Genomic DNA, 19,865 nt, shown 5'->3' with positions numbered 1-19,865 from the left:
TTTCGTTGGTTTACTTGCTTCTCCTACTGCTTCTCACAAACTGAAGCTCTCTCTCCAGACTGGAGGGGGTATAGCTGCCAGGGGAGGATCTAACAGCTTTTACTAGTGTCAACGCCTCCTAGAGGACATAGCTATACCCACGGTTCCTGTGTCCCCCAATGAAGAGCGAGAAAGAGATTTTACTGGTAAGTTATACAAAAATCTACTTTTTACTGTCTTTGCTCCAGTTTTCATAAAGTCCTTACTTGTATTTTTATTCCCCCCTCTAGTTTCTGTCTGGACAGGAGTGGTATCGACAACAGGCTTCTCGAGCTGTCAATCAAGCCATAGGCAGAGTCATAAGACATCAGCAAGACTATGGAGCTATCTTTTTGTGTGATCACAGGTAAAATCTTAATGTTACACAGAGTGTTTAAAGGGTATGTAGACATTTGCAACAATATTTTAATGTCGCAGTGCATGTAAAATAAAAAATGAAGCAAATTTGTACTTTTTATTGATTAGAGGGAATCTGTCACCCTGATTCTGGACTATTATCTACAGTAGTACAGCAGATATGGAGTCCAGATCACAACTTTTTATTTTGCCACTGCTCCTTGTTCCTCTGCTGTCAGGTGTCAGAGCTGTGTTGAAATACATGGTCAGGACTGCTGCACATGCGCACATGACTCTTCTCCATTATGTTAGAAGAGCACAGCAGTCCTGACTGTATTTCAGTGGAGTTTTGAGTGCTGATAGCTGGGGAAGCAGAAAAATAAAAAATAGTGATCTGGACTCCCTACAAGACTACTATGTATTACTGTAGATAATAGTACAAAATTGGGGTGACAGATTCCCTTTAAAGCTTGTGTATTCAGCTACTGTGCATAACCTTCTGACCTTCTACTGTCAGTAGGTCAGGGAAAAGTAGGGCCGAGGGAGTAGAGTAAGGGCTTATGCACACAACCGTATGTATTTTGCGGTCCGCAAAAAATATGGCTGACGTCCATGTGCATTCCGTATTTTGCGGAACGGAACAGCCAGCCCCTTATATAACAGCACTATCCTTGTCCATAATACAGACAATAATAGGGAATGTTCTATTTTTTTTTTTTGCGGACCGGAAATACGAGCATACAGAAACCGAATGCACACGCAGTAACGTCCATTATTTATTTTATTTTTTTTGGTGGACCCATTGAAACGTATGGTTCCGCATGCGGTCTGCAAAAAAAAAAAAACGGAACAAACACGGAAATAAAATACATTTTCTCGCCCATATTCCTTGGGGGACACAGGAAACCATGGGTATAGCTCTGCTCCCTAGGAGGCGTGACACTAAGTGAAAGCTGTAAGCCCCTCCTCCATCAGCTATACCCTTCAGCCTGGAGAAGAGACTGCCAGTTTTTTGCTTAGTGTCCAAGGAGGCAAGACACCCCCTGCTTATGCAGGGTTGTTTTCCTATGATTTTTATTTTTTATTTTTGCGTTATTTGTTGTTTTTAATTCGATTTTTTTCTACCTACAGGGACAACAGAGGCGCATTAGACCCCTCTGTTTCTCCCGGGGTTGAGTTGCGCCAGTGCCGGTAATTCCGCACTGCCGCCTCCCCCACAGAAGACAAGGTGGACCAGGGCAGCCTCGCTCCCCTGCGTCCCGCCAGCTCAGGGTCGCCCGCACGCCAAGTCCCTCCCCCGGCTTCCTGCCACTGCGGTGCCAGGAGCTGAAGGGGCGACCCCCGCTGGATGGACTGAGGGCGAAGACAGCGTATGGTGAGAGTGGCTGCTCCAGCCTCCCCTTCCTCCCTCCCATGGCCGCTGCTACATCCCCCATGGCCACTGCTACATGGCCACTGCTACATTGCCCGCCCCCCCCCCCCCCCCCCCCCCCCCCCCCCCCCCGGGCATATCGGGACCGTTACCGGGCAGGGGAGTTTATCTGGGCAAGTCCTTGGCAGGGACGCTGCCTTCAGGGGACGGCTGCAGGCAAGCAAGCCGTCTGCCACATCCAGGCGCGGCGGGGGCCGCTTACTTGGCGTGAACGGCGCCTTTTCATCTTGGCCGGCACTTCATCACCTTGGGGGTTAAAATCATTTTGCCGCGCGCGCGGCTCTGCTTCTTCTTCAGCGCGGCAGAGGGGGGGCGGAGCCTCCTACATGCGCTCCGCTACTTCCGGTTTCATCGGGCTCCACTTCTCAGTGCTGCGTGGAATCCTCTCTGCCGTGCGATCCTGAAGCCATTCATCTCCGTGCTGCTGCCTCTCCTCCACAGCCTCCTCAGTCTGTTCCCCTTACCGCTGCCGCTTGCATCATCCGGGTCTGGTAGGACTGTTAACCCCCTCCGTGCCACCACTTTTCTTTGGGGTCTCCCACTTTAAGTGCAACATCTTTTTTCCACCATGTCAGACCCTTCTGCAGCCGCCAAGCCTTGGTACCATGCCTGTACTGCTTGTAGGGAACCCTTTCCCCGGGGGCAGTCTGATCCGCACTGTACTGCATGCCGAGCTCCACCGCAGCCTCAGTCGCCCGCTGTGTCGCTCCCTGCTTCCTCTGACCCGCCTGACTGGGCTAGATCCCTGTCCCAGGCCGTGGAAAGCCTCACTCATGTCGTGGGCCGCCTAATAGACAGGCCACCTACCCCGCAGGACGCCTCTCTGACTGTCGCGCCCTCCGGGTCCACTGCTTCTGCCGCTGCAGCGGGTTCACTCTCTCTTAGTGACCCCTCCCGAGCTAGGCACTCTCAGAAGCGTATTAGAGTAGAGCGAGCCTCCTCCTCTGAGGCCTCACTCTCCCCGCCACGCGTGCGCACCCAGACGGGCCTCTCCTCTCCAAAGGATTCGCTCTCTGAAGGTGAATTGGCGGTTTCAGATTTGGAAATGGACTCGGCCCTGCCGTCCAAGCTAGCCTCAGCGATGGGTCAACTCATCTCTGATATTCGTGACACCTTTAAGGTGCAGGATGACCCCCCTAGCTCTGACGCAGCTAGCGTCTCCTTTATCAGACCCAGGCAGGCCTCAAAAGTCTTTCCAATCCACTCTGATTTCTCCTCTGTGGTGTCTAAGGCTTGGGCTCGCCCGGACGCCCGTTTTGTCAACCCCAAGAAGCTGGACATTTGCTATCCTTTTCCAGCCGATGTTGTGGCCACATGGTCTTCCCCACCCAAAGTGGACCCCCCTGTGGCCCGGCTGTCAAAGAACACGGCCATCCCTGTTCCCGACGGGTCCTCTCTTCAGTCAGCGGAGGACCGTCGCATGGAGACCCTTTCCAAGGGCATTTTTGCTGCCTCCGGTTCTGCTCTCAGACCGGTTTTTGCCTCTGCTTGGGCAGGGAAAGCAATCTCTGCTTGGGGTGCGCAGCTGGAACAGGAGTTGGACTCGGACGTCCCCATCCAGGACCTACGTTCCTTGGCCCAGCTTATTATTCGGGCCGGGAATTTTGTTTGTGAGGCCTCCCTTGATGCGGGAGCCCTTATTGCACGCTCCTCCGCCCTGGCAGTTTCCGTCAGGAGGGAGCTCTGGCTGAAGGTTTGGAAAGCGGACGCTGCCTCCAAACGTTCCTTTGTGCAGCTTTTTTTGTACCTGATGAAGGGGAGTGATTCCCCGAAACGCGTTGTATCGCTGCAATAAAAGATTCCTTCTTGATCCTGGTGACTGGCTGACTGTAATTCGCGCCGTGGGACGTGGTTTGTTCTTTTGCATCATCATCTTTTTGGGGGCTCCAGGCTTCTCCTTTTGAAGATTTCTTGTGGTCCCGTGGCTGCAGACCGCCATATCCAGACGTCCAGGCTTGTTTGAAAATACCTGCAATAGTGTTGTGCCTACATTTGCACAACCACACAAGGTGAGCCTTACCATCTTTCTCCGTATATTACTATACACTCACAGAATTACCCTATGGTGCGCCCATCTGTTTTGTTACAGATTTTAAAAAACTAGCCTGCTATATTCCAAACGTTCCTTGGCGGGGCTACCGTTTGCGGGTTCCCGCCTTTTCGGGGTCCGCCTAGATGAACTTATTTCGGAGGCCACGGGTGGTAAAAGCACCCATCTTCCTCAACCCCAAGCCAGGGGCGCCCCCCGCGGACGCCCTTGTGCGTCTCGTTTTCGGTCCTCCCGCAGGGCCTCTGGGGCTCCCACCACAGCTGCCGCTTCGGCTCCTCCCCAGGATAAGCGTAGGAAGCCGTTTTTTCGGGCGCAGCCCTCCTGGCGCAAGCCGCAGGCTGCCCGCACACCCGCAGCAAAGCAGTCCTCTGCCTGAAGGCGCGCCCCCACCCACCCGGGTGGGGGGCCGGCTCCTCCTTTTCAGGGACGTCTGGATGGCTCACGTCTCCGACGCCTGGGCCCTCGAAATTGTGTCCTCCGGATACAAAATCGAATTTGCATCCTTCCCTCCAGATCGGTTCTTTCGCTCCCGCCCGCCGCGGGACCCGAAAAGCGCGGCTGCGTTCTCCGCGGCCGTTCAAGCCTTACTGGACAGGGGGGTGATTACCCCCGTTCCTCTAGAGGAAAGGTTCCAAGGGTTCTACTCGAACCTCTTTGTAGTTCCCAAGAAGGGAGGTTCGGTGCGGCCCATTTTGGACCTCAAAAAGCTCAACCGTTTTCTCCTCCTTCGACGGTTTCGGATGGAGTCCCTCCGTTCCGCGGTGGCTTCCCTGGAGCAGGGAGATTTCATGTCTTCCATCGATATACAGGATGCCTACCTCCATGTTCCGGTAGCCCTGTGTCACCATCGCGTCCTCCGATTCGCCGTGGGGGACCTCCACTTCCAATTTGTCGCCCTTCCCTTTGGGCTGGCAACAGCCCCCCGGGTGTTCACCAAGGTCCTGGCCCCGGTTTTGGCCTTACTCCGTTCCAGGGGTGTTTTTCTGCTACCGTACTTGGACGATATCCTCATCAAGGCTCCGTCCCTTTCTCAAGCGGTTGCCAGCGTGGATCTCACTCTAGAGACTCTGGCGAGGTTCGGTTGGGTCATCAACTTCCCCAAGTCCTCCCTTCCCCCCTCCAGACAACTAGTCTTCCTGGGAATGCTTTTAGACACAGGAGCGGCGGAGGTACGTCTTCCCTCGGAAAAACGTCTGATCCTCCGTGGGGCGGTTCGGGGTCTCCTTCTCCACCGTCGACCGTCCTTCCGCTTCTGCATGCGGGTCTTGGGGCAGATGGTTGCCTGCTTCGAGGCGATCCCATTTGCGCAGTTTCACTCCCGCCCTCTCCAACGGGCGATCCTCTCCTCCTGGGACAAATCGCCGGAGTCTCTGGATCATCCCTTCCATCTATCGCCTCCGGTGCGGTCATCTCTCCGCTGGTGGTTACAGTCCCCTCTTCTGGGCAGGTCCTTTCTGCCACTCAACTGGTTGGTGGTTACAACCGATGCCAGTCTCTTGGGCTGGGGAGGCGTGTTTCCTCCCCGATCCGTCCAGGGCATTTGGTCTCCATCGGAGTCCAAACTCTCGATCAATGTCCTGGAGCTGAGAGCGGCCCTTCTGTCTCTACGACACTGGACTCATCTGCTGAAGGGTCATCCAGTTCGTGTACAGTCGGACAACGCCACGGCTGTGGCGTACATAAACCACCAGGGGGGCACTCGCAGCGCTGCAGCAATGCGGGAGGTCACCAGCATTCTCCGTTGGGCGGAAGCCCACGTCCCGGCCCTATCTGCAATTTTTATTCCAGGGGTGGACAATTGGGCGGCGGACTTCCTCAGTCGCACCACCGTCGACCCCGGCGAGTGGTCTCTTCACCCGGAGGTATTCGAGGCCATTTGCCTTCGTTGGGGCATACCGGACATGGACCTCATGGCCTCAAAATTCAATCACAAGGTCCCCGCCTATCTGTCCAGGGCCAGGGATCCGGGAGCTTGCGGAGCCGACGCCCTCGTTCTTCCTTGGCGAGGCTTCGCGCGCCCATACATATTCCCTCCCATCCCTCTCCTGCCCAAGGTCCTTCGGAAGATCGCGGCGGAAGGCGTCTCGGTGATTCTGGTCGCTCCGGACTGGCCCCGCCGGTCTTGGTATGCCGACCTCATGCTGCTCCTGGCAGACGCGCCCTGGCCGCTGCCCGCCAGGGAAGATCTTCTCTCTCAGGGACCGATCTTCCACCCGCGTTTAGGGTCCCTACGTTTGACGGCGTGGTTGTTGAGACCACCGTCCTGACACGTAGGGGTTTTTCTGCGGACGTCGTCCGCACCATGATCCGCGCCCGTAAGCCGTCCTCTTCTAGGATCTATTATAGGACCTTTTTGGGGTTCTGTGCCGATCTGGGGATTCCTCCGCTCCGCTTTTCTCTCCCCACCGTTTTGTCCTTCCTGCAGAGCGGACTGGCCCAAGGTCTGGGCCTTAGTTCTTTGAAGGGTCAGGTGTCTGCGCTGTCCATTTTGTTTCAGCGCCCACTGGCCCCCCTTGGTCCTGTCAAGACCTTCCTTCAGGGCGTGGCTCACGCGGTTCCCCCGTACCGCCCTCCGGTACCGCCCTGGGACCTGAATCTGGTTCTCTCAGCGCTCCAGGCTTCCCCTTTCGAGCCTCTGCGGACGGTTTCCTTGCGACTTCTGTCCTGCAAGGTTATTTTCCTTGTAGCCGTCACCTCTCTTCGGAGGGTGTCCGAATTGGCTGCACTCTCCTGTCTGGAACCTTTCTTAGTGTTCCACCAGGACAAGGTGGTTCTTCGTCCGGTCCCTTCCTTCCTTCCTAAGGTGGTCTCCGCCTTTCATCTGAACGAGGACATCGTTCTCCCCTCTTTGTGTCCTTCCCCTTCCCACCCGCGGGAGAGGAAGCTTCATCGCCTGGACGTTGTCAGGGCGCTCAAGATTTACCTGGAAGTAACCAGCTCTTTCAGGCATACTGACTCGCTCTTTGTGGTCCCGGAGGGGTCGCGCAGAGGGATGGCGGCATCCAAAGTTGCTATCTCCCGTTTTGTCAAGATGGCTGTTACTGAGGCTTATCTCGCCAAGGGCAAGGTTCCGCCCCTTGGTGTTACCGCTCACTCCACTAGAGCGGTCGGGGCTTCCTGGGCTCAGAGGAATCGGGCTTCTACGGAGCAGATTTGCAAGGCGGCCACTTGGTCCTCCTTGCACACCTTCACCAAGTTCTACAGGGTGCATACTCATGCGTCGGCTGACGCTGCTTTAGGCCGTCTGGTGTTGCAGGCGGCAGTTGATTGATGCCTCTGGTGTTGGTTGAGTTTGTTCTGGTCCCTCCCTTCTGGGACTGCTCTGGAACGTCCCATGGTTTCCTGTGTCCCCCAAGGAATATGGGCGAGAAAAGGAGACTTTTGTATTACTTACCAGTAAAGTCTCTTTCTCGCTCTTCCTTGGGGGACACAGCACCCGCCCTTCATTTGGGTTACAGTTGTGGTTCCGGCTTGGTTGCCCCCGTTGGGGCTCGACAGTTCTTTTTCCGGTTGGTGGTTATCTTTCACTACTTGGACACGCAACTGGCAGTCTCTTCTCCAGGCTGAAGGGTATAGCTGATGGAGGAGGGGCTTACAGCTTTCACTTAGTGTCACGCCTCCTAGGGAGCCGAGCTATACCCATGGTTTCCTGTGTCCCCCAAGGAAGAGCGAGAAAGAGACTTTACTGGTAAGTAATACAAAAGTCTCCTTTTTGCGCATGAGCTATAAAACTTTGCTTTGAAATTACTCTAAGGCCCTAATGCACATGAACGCATTTTCATTCTGTTTCCGATCTTTTTTTTTTTTTTTTTGCGGACCGTATACGGAACCATTCATTTCAATGGGTCCGCAAAAAAAAAAAGGAAGTTACTCCATGTGCATTCCATTTCCGTATGTCAGTTCCGCAAAGAAATAGAACATGTCCTATTATTGTCCGTCTTATGGACAAGGATAGGACTGTTCTATTAGGGGCCAGCCATTTCGCAAAATACGGAATGCATACGGATGTCATCCGTATTTTTTGTGGACTCCAAAATAGATGCAGTCGTGTGCATGAGGCCTAAACCAGGTGTGTTTGCGCTCTGTAACCATGGAGACAAGGCTACATTTAGCATTGCCAGTTTTATTGCAGGTAAATTGGGGCAATAAAAAGTCGATTGTGAAAGCGCTCATAAATCCACTTCAGTTGGAAAATAGAATAAAGGTTGCCTGTAACAAAGTTTATAACACTAGTAAGATATTGTTGATTGTTCCACTGCATCCTAAAAAAAGAGACTTTGTATTAAAATAACTGCACACATGTATTTCTCGTTTTAGACAGATAGCCAGTGGCTAATACTCTATTTTACATATTTCCCATCGCACAAATTTATAAAATACAAAAAAAACTTATTTTAAAATCCCAGCTTGCTATCACTGGACTGCACTTTTACTTGGGTCTCATGCACACAAACGCAGACCCTCTGTGCCCATATTTCAGACTCCAAATGGCTGCCTTAAATGGGTTTACGATCCACAAGATACCATCCGCACCGCAAATAAAATGAGACATGTTCTATTTTATTTATTTGCATAGTGGAGGCATGGATCGGAAGCGCATGGAAGCACTACGAAGCGCTTCCATGGGAATTCGATTTGTGCATCCGCACCGCTTTTTTTTTGCGGTGCGGACCGCTTCTTGAGGATTGTGGACCTATTCAAGTTAATGGGTCTGCAAAAAGCCATGCACATGGACGTTGCCCGTGCATTGCAGACTGCTATTTGTGTCCGCAATAAAGGCACAGAAGGCCTACTTTCTTGTGCATGATTCCTAACTATGATGCCTGGCTGGCGAGTGGATGCAGGTGTACTACCGCTATTCTGCCCCCTCTTTGCCAGTTATTGCCGTTCTAATATTAGTCAGAGATAGATCGCTATTGTAGCATTGCCCTCCGACATGTTCATTCATGCGCTGCATCGCCCCCTCCACAGTATTAAAATTATTGGTGGCAGTGGCCACAGAGTCCCCTCACCTCCTCTCATTGGTGGCAGTGGCAAGCTTCTGATCGGAGCCCCAGCAGTGTAATCCCGGGGCTCCGATCGGTTACCATGGCAGCCAGGACTGAAGGGAGAGTGTGAAGTCCTATTCACCCTAATAGAGCTCTGTTAGGGTGAATAGACAAGGGATTAAAAGATCCCAGGTTCTAGCCCCTAATGGGAGAAATAGTTATTAAATAAACTTAAAAAAAAAACAAAAAAAACACATCAAAATATTAATCACCCTCTTTCCCAATTTTACATCTAAAATATATAAACAATAAATAAATAAAATATTACATATTGCCACGTCTGAAAAGTCCAAACTATTAAAATATAAAAAAATATCTCCTATGCGGTGAAAGAAAAAACTAGGATAGGACTGTTCGATTATGGGCCGGACGTTCCATAAAATGCGGAACGCACGCAGATTTTTTTTGGCATTTTATTTTTTCTGCTTGGTATCAAGTATCGCAATACTTTTTTATGGTATCGTAACCGAATCAAAATTTTGGTATCAAAACAACCCTACATCCCTGTGTCCGTCCAGACTCTGCGCTGGACAGGGAGTCTGAAAGCTGGACTGTCCGGCCTAAAACCGGACCTCTGGCCACCCTAGGGGCAGGCTGCTGGGGAGGTCACAGTTAAGGGGATGGTCCGCTATGGATGGCAGTGTTAAGGGTCAGATTGCTGCAGAGGCCATTGTTAAGGGGATGCGGTATTGTGGAAATCACTGTTAAGGAGATGGTGTACTGTGGAGGTCCCTAATAAGGGGACGGGATGCTGTAGAGGTCCCTGTTAAGGGGGCAGGGAACGGAGGAGGTCAGTTAACGGGACAGTCCGCTATGGAGTTCAGTGTTAAGGGGCAAGGTGCCGTAGAGGTCACTGTCAAGAGGGTGGGGTGTTGTGGAGGTCACATTTTAAGGGAATGGAGCTCTATGGAGGTCACTGTTAAGGGGGTGGGGTGTTGTGGAGGTCACTTTTTAAGGGAACGGAGCTCTATGGAGGTCACTGTTAAGGGGGCGGGTTGTGGAAATCACTGTTAACGAGACAGGGTACTATGGAGGTCCCTAATAAAGGGCCTGCCGCTGTGGAGGTCACTGTTAAAGGGGTTGGCTGCTGTGAAGGTCACTGTTAAGGGGGCGGGATGCTGTTGAGGTCACTAATAAAGGGGCGGCTACTGTGGAGATCACTGTTAAGGGGGCAGGCCGCTGTGGATGTTACTGTTAAGGGGGCAGGCCGCTGTGGAGGTCACTGTTAAAGGGGCGGGGTAATGTTGATGTCACTGTTATAGTGGATACTGTCGATATCTTTTAACGACACACAAACATTAAAGTGTAACTTTTATTCTTTTTTTTTTTATTTGTGTTATTTATAGGGGCAGTGATAATGACCATTTTTGTAATATAATTTAATTACTGAATTCATACATTTCTATTAGTAAAATAGCTCCAAAGTTGCCCATTCTGAGCCTTAGCAACGCTCCTCTGTCTTCTGTTTACATAACATAGTCTGTGTTGAGCAGGTCTCAACAGTTATGTAAACATAAAGACAGAGGAGCGTTGCTAAGGCTCAAAATGGGCCACTTTAAAGCTATTTTTCTAATAGAAATGTATGGTTTCAGTAATTAAAGTATATTACAAAAATGGTCAGTTTCGCTGCCCCTATAAATTACAAAAATAAAAAAAAGAATGACAGTTACACTTTAAATGAAATATACCAATACAAAGCCGGGGCCTTCTGCTAGTTCTTACTATATAAACCTAATGCAGTATTTATACCTCACAGTGCAATAATAGTTACAAACTAAAGAAACAATCGCAAGTCATCCTGCTAAGAACAAGCCCTCTTACAGCTCCTTTTTATTGTCGAAAAAAAAGTTATCGCTCCCAGAACTATAAAACGTTGTTTTTTTTTTTTGTTTGTTTTTTGTGCAAAATAAAACATACACACCATAAATTTGGAGTCGCCATAATTGTATTGACCCACCAGATAAAGTTAACCCCTTAAGGACAGGACTCATTTTCACCTTTTTTGCAAATCTGACCAGTCACTTTGTGTGAATAACTTTAAAACGCTTTTACTTATCCAGGCCATTCTGAGATTGTTTTTTCATCACATATTGTACTTCATGACACTGGTAAAATGGAGTAAAAAAAATTCATTTTTATTTATAAAAAATACAAAATTTACCAAACATTTTAAAAATTAGCAAATTTACAAGTTTCAATTTCTCTACTTCTAGAATACATAGTAATACCTCCAAAAATAGTTATTAATTTACATTCCCCATATGTCTACTTCATGTTTGGATCATTTTGGGAATGCAATTTTCTTTTTTGGGGACGTTACAAGGCTTAGAAGTTTAAAAGCAAATCTTGAAATTTTCAAAAACCCACTTTTTAAGGACCAGTTCAGGTCTGAAGTCACTTTGTGAGGCTTACATAATAGAAACCACCCAAAAATGACCCCATTTTGGAAACTACATCCCTCAAGCTATTCAAAACAGATTTTTACAAACTTTAACCCTTTAGGTGTTCCACAAGAGTTATTGGCAAATGGAGATGAAATTTCAGAATTTAAATTTTTTGGCAAATTTTCCATTTTAATCAATTTTTTCCAGTAACAAATCAAAGGTTAACAGCCAAACAAAACTCAATATTTATTGCCCTGATTTTGTAGTTTAGAAAAACCCCATATGTGGTCATAAACTGCTGTATAACCAAACAGCAGAGCGTACAAGGAAAGGAACGCCATATGGTTTCTGGAAGGCAGATTTTGATGGCTTTTTTTTATTTTTGGACGCAATGTCCCATTTGAGGAACCCCTGATGCACCCCTAGAGTGGAAATTCCATAAAAGTGACCACATCTAAGAAACTACACCCCTCAAGGTATTCAAAACTGATTTTACAAGCTTTTTTAACCCTTTAAGTGTTCCATAAGTTTTAATGGATAATGGAGATAAAATTTCAGAATTTCACTTTTTTGTAAGATTTTCCATAAAAATTTTTTTTCCAGTAACAAAGCAAGGGTCAACAGCCTAACAAAACTCAACATTTATTACTCTGATTCTGCAGTTTACAGAAACACCCCATATGTGGTCGTAAACTGCTGTACGGGCACACAGCAGGGTGCAAAAGGAAAGGAACGCCATTTGGTTTTTGGAAGGCAGATTTTGCTGGATTGGTTTTTAGACACAATGTCCCATTTAAAGCCCACTGATGCACCCCTAGAGTAGAAACTCCAAAAAAGTGACCCCATTTTGGAAACTACGGGATAAGGTGGCATTTGTTTTGGCACTATTTTAGGGTACTTATGATTTTTGGTTGCTCTATATTACACTTTTTGTGAGGCAAAGTAACAAAAAATAGAAATGCTGAAATTTCATCTCCATTAACTCTTATGAAACACTTAAAGGGTTAACAAAGTTTGTAAAATCTGTTTTGAATACCTTGTGGGGTGTAGTTTTTAAATTGGGGTCACTTTTTGGAGTTTCTACTCTAGGGGTGCATCAAGGGAGGCTTCAAATGGGACATGGTGTCAAAAAACCAGTCTAGCAAAAACTGCCTTCCAAAAACCATATGGCGTTCCTTTCCTTCTGCGCCCTGCCGTGTGGCCATACAGCAGTTTACGACCACATATGGTGCATTTCTGTAAACTACAGAATCAGGGCAATAAATATTGAGTTTTGTTTGGCTGTTAACCCTTGCTTTGTTACGGGAAAAAATTGATTAAAATGGAAAATTTGCCCAAAAATTGCTGTTTTGGCACCTTTTTTTTATTTTATTATTATTTACAAGGTTCATATGACAGGTTAGATCATGTGCTATTTTTATAGAGCAGGTTGTTACGGACGCAGGGATACCTAATATGTTTACTTTTTTTTATTTAAGTTTTACACAATAATATCCTTTTTGAAACCAAAAAAAATCATTTTAGTGTCTCCATAGTCTGAGAGCCATAAAATATATATATATATATATATATATATATATATATATATATATATATATATATATATACAGTCATGTGAAAAAATTAGGACACCCTTTGAAAGCATGTGGTTTTTTGTAACATTTTTAATAAATGGTTATTTCATCTCCGTTTCAACAATACAGAGAGATTAAAGTAATCCAACTAAACAAAGAAAACTGAAGAAAAGTCTTTTCAAGATCTTCTGTAAATGTCATTCTACAAAAATGCCTATTCTAACTGAGGAAAAAGATAGGACACCCTCACATGTATTCCCTCTTAAATTGGCTCAGATCTCACACAGGTATATCACACCAGGTGCACATAATTACTAGATCGTTACTCTGCATGTTGAATGAGGCTTGCCCTATTTAAACCTCAGACATTTAGTTTGGTGTGCTCCTGACTGTTGAAGTGAGAGTGAGCACCATGGTGAGAGCAAAAGAGCTGTCAGAGGACTTCAGAAAAAAGATTGTAGCAGCCTATGAGTCTGGGAAGGGATTTAAAAAGATCTCAAAAGATTTTGAAATCAGCCATTCCACTGTCCGGAAGATAGTCTACAAGTGGAGGGCTTTCAAAACAACTGCCAACATGCCCAGGACTGGTCGCCCCAGCAAGTTCACCCCAAGAGCAGACCGCAAGATGCTAAAAGAGGTATCCAAAAACCCTAAAGTGTCATCTCGAGAACTACAGCAGGCTCTGGCTACTGTTGATGTAGAAGTACATGCCTCTACAATCCGAAAGAGACTGTACAAGTTTAACTTGCATGGGAGGTGTGCAAGGAGGAAACCTTTGCTTTCCAAGAGAAACATCGAGGCCAGACTGACATTTGCCAGCGATAAAGTTGACAAAGACCAGGACTTCTGGAATAATGTTCTTTGGACAGATGAGTCCAAAATTGAATTATTTGGACACAACAGCAGAGGACATGTTTGGCGTAAACCAAACACAGCATTCCAAGAAAAGAACCTCATACCAACTGTGAAGCATGGAGGTGGAAGTGTCATGGTTTGGGGCTGCTTTGCTGCAGCAGGACCTGGTCAGCTCACCATCATAGAATCCACGATGAATTCTACTGTGTATCAGAAGGTGCTTGAAGAACATGTGAGACCATCAGTTAGAAAATTAAAGCTGAAGCGGAACTGGACCATGCAACATGACAATGACCCAAAACATACTAGTAAATCAACCAAAGATTGGCTGAAAAAGAAGAAATGGAGAGTCCTGGAATGGCCAAGTCAAAGTCCAGATTTGAATCCCATTGAGATGCTGTGGTGTGACTTGAAAAGGGCTGTACGTGCAAGAAACCCCTCAAACATCTCACAGCTGAAAAAGTTCTGCATTGAGGAGTGGGGTAAAATTTCCTCAGACCGATGTCGAAGACTGGTAGATGGCTACAAGAACCGTCTCACTGCAGTTATTTCAGCCAAAGGAGGTAACACTCGCTATTAGGGGCAAGGGTGTCCTATCTTTTTCCTCAGTTAGAATAGGCATTTTTGTAGAATGACATTTACAGAAGATCTTGAAAAGACTTTTCTTCAGTTTTCTTTGTTTAGTCGGATTACTTTAATCTCTCTGTATTGTTGAAACGGAGATGAAATAACCATTTATTAAAAATGTTACAAAAAACCACATGCTTTCAAAGGGTGTCCTAATTTTTTCACAAGACTGTATATATATAAAAATTTTGGGCGATTGTCTTAGTTAGGGTCTCATTTTTTGCAAGATGAGATGACTGTTTGATTGGTATGATTTTGGGGTGCGTATACCTTTTTGATCGCTTGCTATTACACTTTTTGTGATGTAAGGTGACAAAAAATAGCTTTTTTGACACCTTTTTTATTTTTACGGTGTTCACCTGAAGGGTTAGGTCGATACCTTTTGTGTATACCTTTTTATTTATTTATTTAGGTTTTACACAATAATATCATTTTTGAAACAAAAAATAATAATAATGTTTTAGTGTCTCCATAGTCTGAGAACCAACCAAAGGAAATGGGTCAATTAGGTACTAAAACACATATAATACTGAGGTAATCAAAAAATAACATAATTTTATTGAGAATCAAAAAAAGGACATAATTGGCACAAGTCACAAAAACACATTTAACACAGGTCACAATACATAAAAATATTAAAAACCAAGAGGACCGATGGTGGGCTGTTGGTATATATTTGTAAAGTGCAAGTGCAAAAATTATGATTGGTCACTAGTAAAAAGGTTTATTCAACCAAACCACTATGGCTCAAAAATACATAGTACAAAAGACTCATATGCATATATATACAACAGACACCTAAACATGTGGGTGAAGATACACACCACAAGGGCTGACTGAGGCAATAGAGCAGCAAAAATGTAATAGGCACATAGAAAATACTGACCAACCAGCCTCGTATACCGCACACGACCACCACCAGTCCACTCCCCAACGCACGTTTCGCGTTAGCTTTTTCAAGGGCCATAGTTTTTTCAGTTTTTAGGCGATTGTCTCAGGTTGGGTATCATTTTTGCGGGCTGAGATGATGGTTAGATTGGCACGATTTTGTAGTGCATATGACTTTCTGATCGCTTTCTAGTACACTTTTTTTGATGTAAGGTGACAAAAAATAGCTTTTTTGACCCTTTTTTTTTTTTTTTTTACAGTGTTGACCTGAGGGGTTAGGTCATGTGGTATTTTTATAAAGCAGGTTCTTATGGACATGGCAATACCTAATATGTATACCTTTTTTTTTTTTTTTTTTAATTATTTTTTTTTTACGTTTAACATAAAGCATTTTTGAAACAAAAAAAAAAATCATGTTTTAGTCTGAGAACCATAGCTTTTTTATTTTTTGGGCCATTGTCTCATGTAGGGGCTCATTTTTTTGCGGGATGAGGTGACTGTTTGGTACTATTTTGGCTTACATATGACTTTTTTGATCACTTTTATTACCTTTTTTGGGAAGTAAGGTGGGCAAAATTTTCAATTTCATCATAGTTTTATTTCTTTTTTATGGCGTTCACCGTGTGGGGAAAGTAACATTACCGTTTTTATAGCTCAGGTCGTTACGGATGCGGTGATATCAAACACGTGTAGGGAATTTTAATCAGTGATAAATTATTATATATATTTTTTTTTTTACCCAGACCCACTTGGTTCTTGAAGATCCAGTGGGTCTGATGTCTGTATAATACAATACAGTACACTATATTGTGTACTGTACTGTATTTTCACTTTACACTTAGTCTGATCAGACTTCTGCCTTTAGCAGAAGTCTGATCAGCACCATGGAAAGCCGGAAGTCTGTGAAGGCGTCCGGTTGCCATGGTAACCATCACCCGCTGCTACAACAGAACAGCGGGTGATGGGGAGGGAGGGGGGGCAGCCTTTTCAAGCAGAGTGTCAGCAATGTGCTTACACTCTGCTTTACAAGCTCGGCCATCCTGAAAATGAGAGGGAGGGCGGATGATCAGAAACTTCCAAAAGCGATGCAAACCGCAGGTGACTCGCCGATACGGGGGAGTCACAGGAACCCCCTCGGCATTGTCACAGAGTGCCTGCTGAATGATTTCAGCAGGCACTCTGTTCCAATCGCCGCCCGCAGCGCGGCGGTGATCGGAAATACACATGACGTACCAGTACGTCATGTGTCCTTAAGTACCAGGGCATCATGACGTACTGGTACGTCATGTGTCCCAAGAGGTTAAAGGGGGCCTTTCACCGTTCCTGACATGTCTGTTTTATTAGCTTTATGCATTCCCCATGTAAAAACGGTTCTGGAGCATCTTTTCTTATGGCTCTATGTTGTGCCGTTCCTTTATATTATTATTTATTTATTTATTTTTCCCCATACCCCTCACCCCCAAAAAACTTGCATTTTTCTGAAGAATATATGCAATATAATGGTGCCATTAAACAATACAACTGGTCTCAAGTTATGGTGATGCAAAACTGGGAAAATTGCGCTGTCCGCAAGTGGTTCCTGTGGTGTAAGATTAGTGTGTCAGAGCAGGGACAGTGGGCAGCGGACAGCTAGGACCACCCAGTTGACAAACTGATCACACCCATAGCCTAATGTGCTAATCCAGCACCAAATAATAACAGCTAGGATAATGGGTAATGGAGCGTCTCTTGGGAAAAAAAGAAAAGTGGCTACAGTAACAGGTGAACAAGAGGAACAAAGGTAGATGATATTTGAGACTTTGGTGACAGCTCCTTCCCTAGAAAATCCATGAAATTCTTCAAGCTATTACATTCCTATTTGCACAGCCAGATTAACTAATTACATATTGTATTGGAAAATGGAAAAACTTGTGTAATTGTGCGACGCATGACTGGAGTGATTTGTAGACAATAAAGATAGTGATCTAAAAAAAGTCTTCGCATCAGGTGGATTATAAAACGTTCCTCCTGACTCTCCCATTGGTATGTAATATGGGGATGTGGTGATATATGGTAGGGGGAAGTGAAAGTGGCGCCACCTGTTTAACTGCCAATGTCCAGAATTAGCAGCGTTATGCATCCTATGAGTAACGTCTGCTCTTTACTTGACCTGAAAAAAAAGGAAGGTGTTTTTTGTGACGCAAGAGAACAGACAATGAAAATGAGATAATTTTAGAACCCTCTTGGAATAGCAAGATCTAATGTATTGAATATGTTACACAGCCGGATCAGCTGTCCCCAGTGAATTCCTGATGCATTGCAGAAGCTGTCCTTAGAATAGGCCATCAGCGTGTGATCAGTGGAGATCTGAACTCCAGGACGCTATTGTGGGACGGACGTTCCGTTCAGGAAAATGCTGAAAGCACATGACTGGTATCTGTGTTTTGCAGACTGCACAAGGGGCAATGGTCGTGTGCATGAGCCCTAAATGAAAACTTTGCTTTCTATCACTCTGGGTCTAATATTTATCTCAGCTGCTACAGTTACAGTGGCGGAAATAATTATTTGACCCCTCACTGATTTTGTAAGTTTGTCCAATGACAAAGAAATGAAAAGTCTCAGAACAGTATCATTTCAATGGTAGGTTTATTGTAACAGTGGCAGATAGCACATCAAAAGGAAAATCGAAAAAATAACTTTAAATAAAAGATAGCAACTGATTTGCATTTCATTGAGTGAAATAAGTATTTGAACCCCTACCAACCATTAAGAGTTCTGGCTCCCACAGAGTGGTTAGACACTTCTACTCAATTAGTCACCCTCATTAAGGACACCTGTCTTAACTAGTCACCTGTATAAAAGACACCTGTCCACAGAATCAATCAATCAAGCAGACTCCAAACTCTCCAACATGGGAAAGACCAAAGAGCTGTCCAAGGATGTCAGAGACAAAATTGTAGACCTGCACAAGGCTGGAATGGGCTACAAAACCATTAGCAAGAAGCTGGGAGACAAGGTGACAACTGTTGGTGCGATTGTTCGAAAATGGAAGAAGCACAAAATGACCATCAATCGACCTCGCTCTGGGGCTCCACGCAAGATCTCACCTCGTGGGGTGTCAATGGTTCTGAGAAAGGTGAAAAAGCATCCTAGAACTACACGGGAGGAGTTAGTTAATGACCTCAAATTAGCAGGGACCACAGTCACCAAGAAAACCATTGGAAACACATTACACCGCAATGGATTAAAATCCTGCAGGGCTCGCAAGGTCCCCCTGCTCAGGAAGGCACATGTGCAGGCCCGTCTGAAGTTTGCCAATGAACACCTGAATGATTCAGAGAGTGACTGGGAGAAGGTGCTGTGGTCTGATGAGACCAAAATAGAGCTCTTTGGCATTAACTCAACTCGCTGTGTTTGGAGGAAGAAAAATGCTGCCTATGACCCCCAAAACACCGTCCCCACCGTCAAGCATGGGGGTGGAAACATTTTGCTTTGGGGGTGTTTTTCTGCTAAGGGCACAGGACAACTTATTCGCATAAACGGGAAAATGGACGGAGCCATGTATCGTGAAATCCTGAGCGACAACCTCCTTCCCTCTGCCAGGAAACTGAAAATGGGTCGTGGATGGGTGTTCCAGCACGACAATGACCCAAAACATACAGCAAAGGCAACAAAGGAGTGGCTCAAGAAGAAGCACATTAAGGTCATGGAGTGGCCTAGTCAGTCTCCGGACCTTAATCCAATCGAAAACCTATGGAGGGAGCTCAAGCTCAGAGTTGCACAGAGACAGCCTCGAAACCTTAGGGATTTAGAGATGATCAACATTCCTCCTAAAATGTGCGCAAACTTGGTCATCAATTACAAGAAACGTTTGACCTCTGTGCTTGCAAACAAGGGTTTTTCCACCAAGTATTAAGTCTTTTTTTGTTAGAGGGTTCAAATACTTATTTCACTCAATGAAATGCAAATCAGTTGCTATCTTTTATTTAAAGTTATTTTTTCGATTTTCCTTTTGATGTGCTATCTGCCACTGTTACAATAAACCTACCATTGAAATGATACTGTTCTGAGACTTTTCATTTCTTTGTCATTGGACAAACTTACAAAATCAGTGAGGGGTCAAATAATTATTTCCGCCACTGTATATCCAGTCTAGACAATTCTATGTGAGGCAAACACATCAGCAACACAAATCTGTCACCTCTCCTTGTGGTTTGTTACAATGTGTCAGTGCAGGTCAAATGTGTCAGTCTGTTCAGTTCACATGTTATATATTTGTGCTTGCTCAAGTCAACCCTCTGAATTGCCTCTGGCTCTTGACCGCTATTTTTGTAGACTTCCAGTTTACTGAAGTTGCGTGATGATGAATTGTGCAGTTCAGACTTCATTTTTCAACATAAATAAGCTTGTTGGTTTAAGAATCATCATAACTTTTAATCCCTCTTGTGGCCCGTGTCTCCTGCAGACTGTTCAGGGATGTGAGAATTTTTTAAAGTGATTCATGTTCCTCGGAAGTCATTACGGATACCAGAACGAATGCGGTTTGCATAATAATTTATATATTCCTGACGAAGGAGATGAGCGCACACAGTGGTATCAACATCATATTTTTCCCACATCCTTCCATATCACCCGTAATCCTTCTGCTGATAT

General features: G+C 45.8%; 1 protein-coding gene across 3 annotated transcripts in view; it reads left to right on the top strand.

Annotated features, from left to right (window-relative positions):
* Window positions 1–19,865, top strand: part of RTEL1 (regulator of telomere elongation helicase 1) — a 197,303-nt gene that overhangs the window by 85,366 nt on the left and 92,072 nt on the right. For all 3 annotated transcript variants that reach the window (XM_040439096.1, XM_040439095.1, XM_040439097.1), the window contains exon 23: window positions 270–385. In XM_040439096.1, the coding sequence (XP_040295030.1) occupies window positions 270–385 (116 nt within the window). The remainder of the gene's footprint in view (window positions 1–269; window positions 386–19,865) is intronic.

The sequence above is a fragment of the Bufo bufo genome, chromosome 6 (genome assembly GCF_905171765.1).
Source record: "Bufo bufo chromosome 6, aBufBuf1.1, whole genome shotgun sequence".
NCBI lineage: Eukaryota > Metazoa > Chordata > Amphibia > Anura > Bufonidae > Bufo > Bufo bufo.
This window is presented reverse-complemented; position numbering and strand designations above follow the sequence as displayed.